This window comes from Sinocyclocheilus rhinocerous, unplaced genomic scaffold, assembly GCF_001515625.1.
Source record: "Sinocyclocheilus rhinocerous isolate Xijiao unplaced genomic scaffold, SAMN03320098_v1.1 scaffold315, whole genome shotgun sequence".
Lineage (NCBI taxonomy): Eukaryota > Metazoa > Chordata > Actinopteri > Cypriniformes > Cyprinidae > Sinocyclocheilus > Sinocyclocheilus rhinocerous.
The window spans coordinates 1,140,701-1,154,762 of NW_015630423.1; the positions used below are offsets into that span (position 1 = coordinate 1,140,701).

The window sequence follows — 14,062 nt, forward strand, 5'->3', positions numbered from 1 at the left end:
ATCTGTAGTAAAGTATGTTTACCCTCCTCCCTCCCAGATTTAGCACTTATGCTGCAAAACACAATGTCATGGTCAAAGTCTTCCTTCTGGTTAGTTTAAGAAAATGGTAAAACCACATTTTGTGTGACCCGTTTTATAAACTGTTGTTCTACAGTAGTAAGCTTGGTTTGCAGTAATAAGTCACAATTCGCCACAGAGAAGTGCAGAGCAGGAATTCATCATGCATTCTCACTTGAACAAAGTCGCAACAAAGCCATCGCTGTGCTCTCTCATCTGTTCACTGTCAGCTCGGTATCCATCAGCCAGGAGGAAACCTCATCCCCGCTGATTGAGCCGCATTGAGATTCCGCCAGTCAGTATAAGAGTCTGATTTTAAATTGGGCTTTTTCAGTTCATCTGACTGGTGCTTTGTTCCCTCTAATAACGCACTAATATGAGATTGAAACCACAGAGCTTTAGTTGCAAGGCTCCCGATGCTGTTAATGGCTGGTAATATACTTAAGCTTCATAGCTGCTTAGAACTGTGTCCTATAGCCTTCATTTAGCATATAAACATATGAGGCATGTCTTATGTATAAATTTGTCACTAGCCCAATGTGGATAAGAAAGTCAGGTAAAGTTTTGGTTCATAGGGTAACACTTTATAATAACGTTCAGTTGTAAGTGATTTATAAGTGATTAGTTAATGATGAGCTAATCATTTACAAAACATTCATAAGTGGTTAATAAGTGATACGCTAACAATTTGTGTATGTTTTGTTAATTAATTTACAAGTAATTAATAAGTGATATGTTTATATTTTTATCTATGTTTTGTAGATTAAGTTATAAATCATTTACAAGTGATATATGTCAACATTGTACTATTATCTCAATAAACATTTGTTAATCATGAACAAATGATGATTAAACCATTAGTAAATGATTAGTATACAATTCATGTATGTTTCGTTAAAGTTGTAAGCTGGTCTGTTAAAAAAGCACAAAAATGCAATTATGCTAAAACTATTTTTTTTTTGCTGTCAAGTGAATAAACATGAGTCAGGGGATTCCAGTGGGTTGTGTTAAACCCTTTAAGTCATCAGCACAGACTTGTGTTCTGTGTGGAGTGTGTGGGATCTATAGTGTTAATGTTATATATATAATGTTTATGTTAGTGCTATAGTTTAACCCTCCACTGAAGATCACAGCGTTAAAATACTCCATGTGTGTCAGAGAAGACATATACACCCTCACCAGTCAGCCTTTACATTGCAGTACACACTACAAAGTGTTCAAAACCTGTTGTGTAAACGCATGAATAAATCATTTACAAAGCGTTCTGCATCCCCTAATCTAGTGTAAACTACTCATCACTTGTAAATGTGTTACACATCATTTGTAGATTTTTCTTACCTGTTACAAATGATCTGTAGGTGTATACAAGGCATTTACAACACTTTCTGCATCCCCTAATCTAAAGTGTAAACTACTCATCAGTTGTAAATGTTTTACAAACCTTCTGGTAGGTTGTATGTGTGTGTATATACTATACAGAACCTGTAACCGGAAGGTTTGTAAAATATTCATCAAAATATCCCGTCTTATGATCAAGAGAAGAAAGCATACAGGTTTAGAACAACTTGTGGGTGAGTAAATGATGAATTTTCATTTTTGGGTGAACTATCCGTTTAAAGTTCTACACCCTAAAAGTATGTACTCTTTTTGTGAAGAAAAAGAAGATACTTTTAAGTGTGTAGCAGAAGCGTAGCTTTGAGACATACTAACGCATCATAAAAATGTGCTCTGTCACATAGTTACGTGCATTCTGTCACAATAAACGGCCTGTCAATCATCAACGTTTTTATTAATCATTTATTAGGATGTATTCCTAGATTTTGGTGGCAGAATTAAAATGCTTTAAAAGGGAAGTTAAATACATTGTGCATCAAAACTCCACACTCTGTAAACTGTATAATAATTAGAATTCAAATCTATCTGTAAGCTCAAACCCTCCCCAGTGTTGGGCCGTGAAGTCTTTGAACATTTTAACTTGAGGACTTCTGAGCCTTTTCTGTGAAAGTAGGTCAAGTAGCAGGTTTGGTGAGTATGTGTTTGGTATGAGAGAGTGTTTATGTGGATGTGCAGAGTTGAGCTTTGGGATGTCAGATTCATTTAATTGGTTTGGTTTGTGTAAATCATGAAATGATTCTGTGAAGCATTTATGTTGCATTTACAAAACAATATAATATTTATTACAATAATTTTACAGAATAATTTAATATGTATTTAAATCCTGCTGTGCATAACTGTTTTAAAAATAAAGGCTCCAAATAGTGGCTTTGCAGTGCCATAGAAGAACCATTTTGGGGGAACAGTTATTTAAAGAACCATATTTTTCTTATTGGGAAGGAAATTTTAATCAGAATAACCCTTTTCCACTGAAGAACCTTTGTTTTTAAAATTGTGAAACGTTTTTGATTATAATTTTTATATTTAAAAAGTGTCAGCATAATTGGAGGATTTTTATTTTCTGTGTACCTGATAAAAACTGCTCTGCTTTGTGCTCCTTTAAATTTTGAGTAGCTTGTTGCTTGACAAGCTGCATTTTCAAAGTAGCTTACCTGACACTGGTTGTTTTCATTCTCTATTTCTGTCTACCTTCCTCTTGTAAATAATTGAGCTCCTGACTCTAAATGGTCGTGATGATCTGTTTCAGGGTATCTCTTGAGACGTATTCCAAATCTCTTTAAGCTGTCATACAGTGCTTCGTTACTGTGACCTGCAGACCTGACTATGATGTGACTCGTCACATGTGACTGACAAACCGTCATATCAGTCTGTGACAGTTAGTCATTGTCTCTGACAGCTCAACAGCGACTGTTTAAATTATTCAATAACATTTAGCATAAGCATGTCATTTTGGAATGGAGGTCAGTCAGTTTTATTTTCTGTTTGAATGTAACTTTCATCTTTACTGAATAAATTTAATTTACACAATAAAATAGTTTACACAAAATAATAAAGATTAGTGACAGTTTCTACAAAAGCAAGGTATGTTTTTTTATTGATTTTGACATATGCATAAAGCAAGTATTTCATTTGTAAAAATGATTACAGACATTTTTAAAGCATAGAAAGATGCTGAGACATCATTATGATAGTAAGTGAGCTGTAATGATTGACTACAGATGCACAAAACCATCAGATGCACAAAGTAGGTCAAGAAAATGGACCATGCCAAGAAGTATAAATGCGCAAAATATATTTTGTTTACCTAGGTCTGACAGAAGTCAGCCTAGCAGAATGTCTTATAGATTTAGGTGATGGATTGCTTTTTGTTATCTGTTATGAAAACAGTATTTAGTGGGGTTTATTTTGGTCAAATATATAATTTGTAATAGGGCAAAATTTACACTGTGTAATAGTATAAAGGTAATTTGCCTTCTCGTTGAACAATAGTCTTTCTTCAGCATGGTATCTATTAAAGGGGTCATATGATGTTGCTAAAAAGAACATTATTATACATAATTTGCTATTTTAGACACTTTAGCAGTTCATCTATTATTTATCTATTACAAAATCAGTTAATGCACCTGTTTTCCTGGAAAATATGTTCCTGTTGAGAACATTTGTCTGCCATTACCTCATGGAATGACCTCCTACGGTTGAAGTTCTGGAGTGTAGGAGCTGTTGTTGTTGCTAGGGAGGACTGAGCACGAGTGTGCTTTCTCACTGCGTGGAGAATTATCAATGCGTTTATAATTCTGTATGAAAGAATTTCATGATTGAATAAAATATGACTCCAAATCCCATTTGACTGAAGCATTAGAATATGTATTATGCCATGGATTTTTTTAAACCTGGAAAATCCGTTTAAGAAATTGTGTTAGCACCACAACAATTTTTCAAGAACCAAATTTGCACCTTACATTGCTTTATTAAGGATTATCTAATACAATGTTTAACTTGAAAATTGAAATTGCTTAATTAACAGTCAATTAGACTAATCAACCAAATTATTACACTCTATTCATTGATACCAACTTGCCCCTAATTATAGTACTATTTCTCTTTAAGGTGAACAAAGAGATTCTGCACAAAGAGAGGATTTGTGGTTCTCAAAACATACTACCATCAAAAAATTTTATGGGTATAAAATTAGAATATTGTACATGAACGTGTCTGTTTATGTCTACATTATTTCTTATTTGTATTTCTGTTACAGGTTCTATGTCAAGACATTTCTAAATCTGTTGTTGTTTACCCACCTTGACATGTTGAAGACAACTCCTGATGTCATCTTCTCAAAATCAGTATCTCACATAACAGTGTGAAAGATGTCAATACTTACTTTAGCTTTAAGTTTGAAAGCGGTGAGAGCTCCAGACCTCAAGGGAGGATCAACAAGACTCTACATGAAAGCTTGAGAACACATGAACCTTCAGGAAACATGAGTGTGAATGATGAACACACCAGACCCTTCGGGACCAGCAATAAAGATGGCTGTAAGGAAATCAGGAACAACAACAGACATACTGAAGATTCCCTAGATGGTGATGCCAATGCTAATGAAATCCAAAGAGGAGATAAAGGAACAACTTTGGAGTCAACTGAAACCCTGTCCTCTGTGGTATCTCACACTGAGGAACAGGTGAAGATGATTATCCAGGGCACAGATTCCCCATGTGATGACCCAGAGTTAGCTGAGTTTGAGATGCTGGAAAGTCAGGAACTAGTGGATGACGAAGAGAGCAGTATTCCTAAAGGAGATGTCAGGGGTGCTCTATCCACCAATATGATGCAGACTGAAGCAATGTCTCCGAAGGTAGAAGGTAAAAGGTTCTCCCAGTTCATTTCAAAGGAGCAAGAGTCTACTGTTTGTCCTAAGTCCACTAGCAAAGAAATGGTGACCAGCATAGCAAGGACTGTGTTTAGCTCTGAAAATGATGTTTTTGTCTCTTGCCTCTCCACAATGTCTAGTCTTGGAGGAAGTCTTGCTAGTGCCCTGGACAATGCAGGTCGAACCCAAAGCTCTGATTCGTGGCATGCTCCCTCAGGGCCATACCGAACTCTCTCTGAGGACCTTACCCTTGCCTCACAGTCCTGTTTAACTATTTCAGATAAAAGTCGGAGCTCTGTACATACTGATGGCATGCATCATCAAGCAGGAAAAAGTACAATGCACATCTACAGTGTTGATCTCAATCTTAACTCTACCACATTGCCTGAGGAACCCCTTTTAGAAGCACAAGAAAACCAACCAGCTACAGACTTTGTAATATACGAGAACTCAGGTCAACTGACAAATGGCATGAGTGATTGTAGCATTGCAAGGATCAAGAAGGTCCCTAATGAATCAGGAAGTACCAGTCAGGACAATCTAGGAGAATCTGGAATTCATGTAAAGGAGTACCATGGAACAGAAGACAAGGCTCCAACTTTAAAAACAATATCAACTGAGAAGAAACATTGCCAACATCTTGTCTCAGAAAACACACAGTCTGCTTCACAGAACAGAAGGTTCTCTCATGATTCCGCCGCTGATATAAATAATAAACTCAAATCCCAGGATGAGGAATCTCATAAAATTGCTCTTAAAACCTCAAAACTAACCTCAAAGGATACACCTGTGCACTCTGGTGGTTCTGAACCCCAACCATATAAGAAGCAATCTTCTTTTGAAAAGACCCGAAGTTCTAGTGCATCAAGTTTGGAAAGGCGAAGACCTTGGGGCAGCCCATCTCGCCCTGAGACCCCTCCATCCCCTAAGACCACCTGTTCACCTCGGAAACAGCCTCCTTCATCACCAGCCAAACCTATTAGCACAAGAGAAGCAAGTCAGGAACGAAATGAAACCTTACAGAGGGAAACAACTGGTTTGAGGCAACCAAGTAAAAGTTTTCTCGGTAGTAGTAGCAGTCTCCCAAAACCTGCTGTTCCTCAACAACCCACTAGAGCTGAGTTTGAATCTAAGAAGTCTTCTCCACCTCAGAAGCCCAAAAATGTTCGACCAAAAATCATAACATATGTCCGCAAAAGCCCTCAAGCTAAACCAATGTCTGAAGGTCCCTATGAAGTATCGACGTTACCGCCAAGACTTACACCTTACAGTAGCTTACCAACCTCAAAAGAGTCTAAGGCCGAGGGGTCCAGAGGTTCACCTGTGCTGAGCTCCTCTAATATCCTTTATGACAAGTATCGTCAGGAAGTACAGAGGTCAGGGTACTACTCCCCTCCAGGACTGATGGCGTCTGGGATCAGGCCACCCAGCCACACTGTCCCCCATAAACTGGTGGGCAAATCAGAGAGTTTCCACGGGGAACTGCCAGATCAATATTTACAGGTAGGACTTGTGTATTAAGAGATTCTCAGCTGCTAACACAGCACTACTGAACTCTAGTAGATGTGTTGTGCTTGTGAAAGCATGAGCAGTAAGCATAATTTATGAATACTCTCAACTGCTTTATTAAATTTGTGGTAACAAAGACATCAATGGATGCTTCTTACGGTTTCAGGGTGGTAGAGTGGTTCAGCTAAATACCTATGATGCTGCTGCTGCCGTTTTCCGCTTTCCGAGAGCCTTAAGGCCTCAGCTTGGCCACGGAGCTGTCACTAGACAGCCTGCTACTAAGAACAGGACGGTATTACCAGGTCAAAGGTCAGCGTCACCCCTCAGTTATACGGCTCCAGCTGTTCAGGCCCCAAGTAGTCACCAGGAACCTGCAGGTCAGTAAGGCACTAAAACCTTCGAAGTCAAGTTCCCAGTTGTCAGTTGACTTTCTTCAGAATGTGCAATGTTTAATTAAGCAGAATTGATTTGTATTAGACATTTTCTTAAAATATAGCTCATGAAGCTAGACAAGAATCTAAATGATTATCTACACAGCTCTATACTGCCAGTACCCAGAATCAGACTCATTTCTTAGCGTAATGGCCACACACAGACATTCCATCAGCTGAGGTTATGAACTGCAGTCATTTTGGTTCTAGAATTGTATTGATTCTTACAGATGCTCCATTTCTCTTTGAAATGTAAAATCCATGATGGCAAGAAGACTGCGAAGATAACTTGTCACATATTTACAGCTTTTACATGTTTTTAAATCACTTCGGCGAGTGAAAGTGTGACTTTGGGGAACCCTGCTGGAACTTAATTATCTTACATTTAGATATAACTCTTTTAAATGTGATCTTAAGTTTAGCCTCTCCTTATTCTTCTTTTGCCAGTCAGTAGTATTAAATATCACCATGTCCTGGAAAATGCAGAAATTAATAAATCAGCCATTCAGAATACTTAATCTCGCAAAAGGATCACTAAAATTGTCAGAATTGTGAAATGAAAATATCTACACCCTTTAAAACTCTACTTTTTACTGGTTGTTGATGAGCTGTATACAAACTACATATATATATCTATCCATAATGACAGGTATTTAAAAAAGTGCTCTCTTAGACCAATGCTCCTTTGCATACACCATAAGTGGGCAAAGATTCACACTCCTAAGTTCTTTTGTGTCCGGAATTTAAGTTGCAAGAACTATTTAACATTTAAAAATGAGCATTTTTAAACATTTGTGTACCGTTTCTTTTTCTTCTCCTTATATGGTATGGTACATTGTGTTAGTTCTGTCATGACAACTCTTGGAAAGTTTAGCATGGTAATATACATGGCAATGTTAATGTGTTTGGTCTTGGAGGAATAGATCTGCTACGCTGCTGCTGCGGTATAGCAAGTACCGAGATTTGCTACTGCTAATACATCCACAGACATGCTGCTGTGAGCATGTAAGAAATACTGCTGCTGCATATACAGTATAATGTACATAAAATTACCCCCGCATCTATAGCATACATGAAATGACCCCATAGCAGATCTATACAGGTGGAGTTGGGGAGGGTGGAGGGTTTCTGAATCACACTGCAAACTGCTATATAGCCAACACTGGCTTAGTATTTGAATGTTGAGCAGCAAGCTCATTGGCTGATGATGCAACTAAAACTAATCAGCCATGTGATTAAAGATGTGATTATATCAGATTGAGCTAGAACCTATCGGCCTGTGCCATCTAAAGTTTCATGACAGAATGTTGTATTATCATGATTTGATGTATTTATTTTATTTATTTTAATGGTTTGTAGAAAGTATTCCAAGCCATGATATCTATAAATAAACTTATGAGATTTGTTTGAGGGAATATTATGATTTGTCTTCTGCTTTACAGTGGATCAGAAGAGACTAGCATTGGGTGTGGCCCCCAAATTTATGCTCCCCAAACCGGGTCAATCTGGACTGCATCCTCCCGGCTTCTCCCATCTGCCTCCTGCTCGACTGGCCACCTTTGGCTTTGTCCGCAGTGCTAGCGTGTCTTCTGTGTCCAGCAACCAATCGAATGACAGCATGCACAGTGACCCCTGCCGATCCAACCGTGAGTGTTACAACTCTTTCTGTCATAAAACTATTGTCGGCCACATGCAAAACACACAGATGTCACAGACAGGGACACCTGAGTTTAACAGTTCTGGGTTCAACAGATTTGTAGGCTTCTGCTAGTTGTGATGTTTATTGTACTGTTTGTACCTTTAAGCTCTTGTTAGAATGAATTTCCTGTTGCGAATGAATGTTTTGCGTGACAGTCTAAATTCTCAAAAGTGTAGGAATTACCAAAGCGGCCCATTCTCAGACCACATGCTTTAGTACTCGTATTGTGTCAGGATTAGTTTAGGCCTTTTGGATTATCTAACTCTTCCTGTCATAAGCCTTCTGCCTGGTAGATACAAAGTACAATCAATGTCTACAACACCCTGCTGGTAGTCTGTGCAAAACGAGGCATCTCAAAACATAAGACAAATAGAGCAGTGTATTCCAGTCTTTTAAAATGGAATTTACTTAATATCGAAATCCCAGTAAGTCTGAAATATCATCCATGATTAAAGCAGACATCATAATAGTCATTTTAAATTTCAGACCATCTGTCATAAGACATGTTATATTACTTATTGCAGAATTGCATTGAGTTCAATGGATTTTAAGTGTTTTTTTATGAAGCTGGAGAAATATAGAGACTGTGCGTGTTGTTTTATAATTGTATTTGCCTGTGCTGTGGTGAGCTGAGATATTTGAAACGATAAACATAAACAGTGTTGTTGTGAAGAAGAAGTGCAAGTGAAACATAAAAAGAGCATTACTGCAGAAATCTGCCTCTGTCTGGTGTCTATGCACCTATTATATTCATAGGCAGGAAGCACTAATCTACAGATTTTTCTAGAAAACAAAAGTTGTGTTATGATTCTCCTGTCTTTTTTCTGTTTTCATTTCACTAAATGACTAAATGAACAGATCTGATCGTTATAACCAGACATTATCTACGTTATCTGGCAAACTGTGCTACTGCAGCATATGATTGCATTGTAGTCATTCATTTAGATCAGATTCTTTACACGTATACAATAAATTAGGTCAGACTGGTTTTGTGGTCCAGGGTCACATATCTAAATCTCTTTCCTTCTTCCAAGTAGCTGATTGCTGCTTGAGAAATCTGCATTAATACTGAAATTGTTTTTTTTCTTGCTGAATCAAGGCTGTTTCATGCCTCGAGCATGAGCTTGCAAAATTTAAAGCATCTTGGGCTGCCTCTTTAACTGCCACACAAGCTGTCCTTCCTCAGTTTCACAATTTTTCAGGGAGCTACCATACTTTCCAAAACTTCTTGTTTTTCCCCTCACATTCACAATCAAGGTTTTGAGTGACTACCTCGGTACAGTTGGTTAAAACTACTTGCTGTGCATCATAAATTATTTTTAAAGGCTACACACAATTTTCTATGATATAAAAATAATGCTCTCAATATGGGGAAATTTTCAATTCAATTCTCAAAGATTCAGTCTCCCTGCAGAATATCCAATTTTGACCCCAAGGGTTAGCTGTTTTAATGAGTGATCCTGTCATCTTCTTGTAGTAGCTGATAACAAAAATACAGTCAAAATAAAATTATACCTCAGTGTGGATATTGTAGTCTAATATATTTTAGAATTTTGAACAAAATAATATTATAATGCTAAAAAATGCGAAGAATGGAATGTTTAATTTTACCATCTTTTGCTTCGGTTATGTCATGTCATATGTCATATAATTTAAAAGAGATTATCAATATGTTTTCAGGTTTTGCAGAGTAAAAAACACACCTTATATTTAAATTAACATCGGACATGACCTTTTGTAATATGAATAGTTAGGCTGACAGAGAAGATTTCAGAATTAGAGACACGCATCGTACATTTTGTACCGTAAATATATCAAAACGTAATTTTTGATTATTAATATGCGTTGCTAAGTGTTGCTATGCATTGCTAATATACATCCTAACAAACCATACTTCAATGTATACATACATACTGTAAAGTGCTGTACATTCACTCCCCCCACCTACAATCCCTGCCGGTACAAGACTCGAACCCATAACCTTTGGGTTACGAGTCCGACTCTCTAACCATTAGGCCACAACTTTCCCTAAAGTTGCTAGCATGGTCCAGTTAGCCATTTGCAAAAAGTCTTTTTTCTCTCTCTCTCTATTAATGACCATTCGAAACAGCTAGACCCTACTTTTCATGAACTTTTCATGAATTGGACATTGCTACTTATAATTATAAGCATTTAATCGAAAATATGAGGCACACAACTTAACTGACTCTGTACAGTAAGTTTGTCCAGGAATTATAAGCCTCTTTAATATTTCTATTTCAACAAGAATTCGAGGCAGGGCATATAGAAGGGCCCGTCCTTACATTCAAGGCTTGAGTGTCCTCTTATTCATTTATAGACTATTTCACTGCAGCCATTACCTCAAGACTGCAGATAAATGCTGAGTCTAGCAAACAGTGTCACTAAACTGCTGAGTGTAATGTATGTGTTCTCACAGTACAGAGACTGTGATTCTCTCTCTCTTTCTTTCTCTCTCAGGTTTATAGTTGACTTTTCTTGTACTGTAAGTACAGTGTGTTAATAAACCACACCCTTGTTTAGCATCCCATTATGACATCAGCAGACGTCCCGACATGTCTGATGCTATAGTGGGGACACATTTGTCTCTCAGCTCAGACAGCTGAGGGGTCAACAGTGGCGCCTTCGCGTCCCAATTTTATGTCCCCTCTTAAAAACCCAAAGACTCCTGGCTTGTTATTTAAATCCAGAGACTTGTACATGCATGTGGCATTTTTGTTCGATGCCGTGCTCGGTAGATAAAACATAAAGGACAGCTGTCGACCCTACCCAAGTTAGAGTGTCCACAACTAGGCCTGAGTCACCACTTTCACTCTTATTTCCTCTCTGGGAAAGTGGAGGAGTTAAAGAGGAGTTGGGCTTCTACTATTTTGCAAAGGTTTTAAGTTAAAGTTTAGTCTTTAAGTCTTCCCATCATACAGTATAATTCATCTTTAAGACTCGTTGTTGATTTGGAGCTTTTTGGCAACTCTGTGGAGTTTTAATATCAGATTGACTTTATGAAAGCAGATGATGTTTATTGTCATCTCAAGTCTGGATCCTGGATGTGTTTCCTCTACTAACGGACGAATTGGCAGCACAAATGTTTTCATTACTGGGGTATTTTGTACCACTTTTCACGTTCGTTTTAAAAAGGGATATTGAAAAGCAAGACCTGCACCCATGTAAGTGTTGTCTGTGATTTATTAATGTCACATACATTTTTAAAGATGTCCATCTGACTTAGTCGAATGAAATAAGCCACATTGTCAGTGATTATTAAAAGCTTTTATTAATATTTAAATGTTTTTTATTTTAAAATATATTAAAAAATGTTGATCTTTAAGGTTGTCCCATGTCATGTTTAGCTCACTATAGATTTTTTTTATAATTTAAGTTTAAATTTCCATTATTTTCTAGGTGTGTGGAAAAAAAGTTATATTTGCAGTTTAAGGATAAGTCTGCTGATTTTCAACCGGATTTGTATTGTTGTCTGAAGTATATTTAAATGAACAATGAGTGCTGTTTCTCCATGTTACCTGCACCAAGATCTACTTGTTCATTTAGATGCATTGTATTCCTGCTCACAGAGATGGGTGGTGCCAAAATCAAAAGTGCATTATGGGTGTTCAATTATTATTATTATTTTTTTTGTCAAAAGGAAATGCCAGAGCCCCTTTTCTCTGTTGCTTGTTTTTATACTTTTTTTATTAACAGTATTGTACGGTGGCTGAGAGAGCTCAATGCGCTGCAAATGAAAAAACACATGCAAATTAAGAAAACATCTTCATCAATTTGACATATTGAAGTATTGAATAAACAGTATCGATATATTAAATTAACTAACCATTTTTGTGTCCAGAAGTTTCAAGAATTGTTTGTTCTTTCATGAAAGCAATAGTTACTGAGGAGGGGAAAAAATTTAAATATTACTTCAGATTACATCTTATTTAATGTCGTTTTATTGTTTACATTTAGATTAGAGTTTTTAATCTATTTTAATACGATTTTAATATATTAATAAGAATTTCTAGAAAGAAACGTACTGTTCCTTCATATAAGACAGTAAAATCTTTAATGCTGCATCATAAATAATGCACATGTCCCATCAGTCCACCTCCTGCTGAGATGGACACAGTCATTCTTCTGACAACATTTGGAGCATTTTTTTTCCTCTGCATTTTTAAAACCATGGGATGTTTTTACTCCTATATTTATTACAAGTTACTCAAATTGCATTGCTCGTGCATTTATTTATTTTATTTTTTTTACTACAGAATCCTTTGGCCAGTGCATCACATGCGCCATAAACACTGTGTTTAAGGGTAATGATATTATGAATGGTACAAGGTTTCAAACATTTAAATAGACAAATCAAATAGCAGAAAATGTGTATGATTCAGTACCTTAGTTGATATTACCCTTGGCTCTGATTTGTTAGAGACGCACAGTGACGACAGCGTGACTGTTTGATGTGCCATCATGATGTGCTCATTTAATTCATAAGGTTTACACTCACTTACTCTAACTTCACACACTCATTATTGAGTAGTACTTTTAGAGATTAATGTATAATATCACGCTGTTCCCGGGCTCACCTGTCATTGGTTAAATTCATTATTTGTTTTGAAGCCATTATCTGTGCTTTACCGAGTAAGGTATTCGGCTTTGGTCATAACCTGTAGCACACACAACAACAACAACCCTGTATTATGTATAGTTAAATCCTTGACAACTTTACACTTGACTTCATTGATCTCAATCAGTGTCCCATTAATCATGATTTGAGTCACATTTATCTCACCTTGCATCCACTTTGCAATTACTTTTTGGGGCTGTAGTAGGATGTGTGAGCTTGAAGGAGGATGCGCCAGCATTTTCAAGACCTTTGTTAAATCAGGAAAGCTGGCTAGAAATCCATTATAAATCTGAGATGAACAGACTATATGGGAAGTTGAAGACAACACGTCTGCGGTGTCAGCAGAACATTGCATATAACTCTGTACACCACCATTAGTTTGCAGCACATAATTGAGCTCAGGAACTTCTATAAAAATAATAATAATAATAATAAATTCAGTAGTTCACCCAAAAAAATTACAATTCTGTTATGTTTTACTCAACTTCATGTTGTCCCAAACTCATATGACTTCATTGTATGGATAAAAGAAAGTCATACGGGCAAGTAACGATGTGAGGGTGAGTAAATGATAGCAATCTTCATTCTTGGATGAAATATGGATGCTGGTATGAGAGTTAACAACTTATATACATACATATATATATACACACATACACTATATTGCCAAAAGTATTGGGACACCCCCTTCTAATGAACAGGTTTGACTACTTTAGTCATTTCAATGAGTACAAATCTTAATGTTTAAGCATATAATGATATTCTAGGGAATTTTGGACAGTTTGGACAGGACTCTTTTCTATTCTAACATGACAGTGCCTCTGTGTATATGGCAAGGTTCAAAAAGAAAAGATTGATTTAGTCAGTGTGGAAGAACTTGACTGATCTGCATAAAACCAAGTCCTAATCCCAGCTGAACATCTCTGGTGTGACTTTAAATGCATACCTTGATCCAGAAACTTATC

At 36.9% G+C, this 14,062-nt stretch overlaps 1 protein-coding gene across 1 annotated transcript in view; it reads left to right on the forward strand.

Moving 5' to 3' along the window:
- LOC107740389 (uncharacterized) overlaps positions 1-14,062 on the forward strand; it is a 20,995-nt gene that overhangs the window by 5,952 nt on the left and 981 nt on the right. Inside the window, exons 2-5 of the mRNA XM_016552816.1 lie at positions 4,208-5,524; positions 5,558-6,325; positions 6,498-6,708; positions 8,205-8,408. Of these exons, the coding sequence (XP_016408302.1) occupies positions 4,433-5,524; positions 5,558-6,325; positions 6,498-6,708; positions 8,205-8,408 (2,275 nt within the window). The 5' untranslated portion in view covers positions 4,208-4,432. The remainder of the gene's footprint in view (positions 1-4,207; positions 5,525-5,557; positions 6,326-6,497; positions 6,709-8,204; positions 8,409-14,062) is intronic.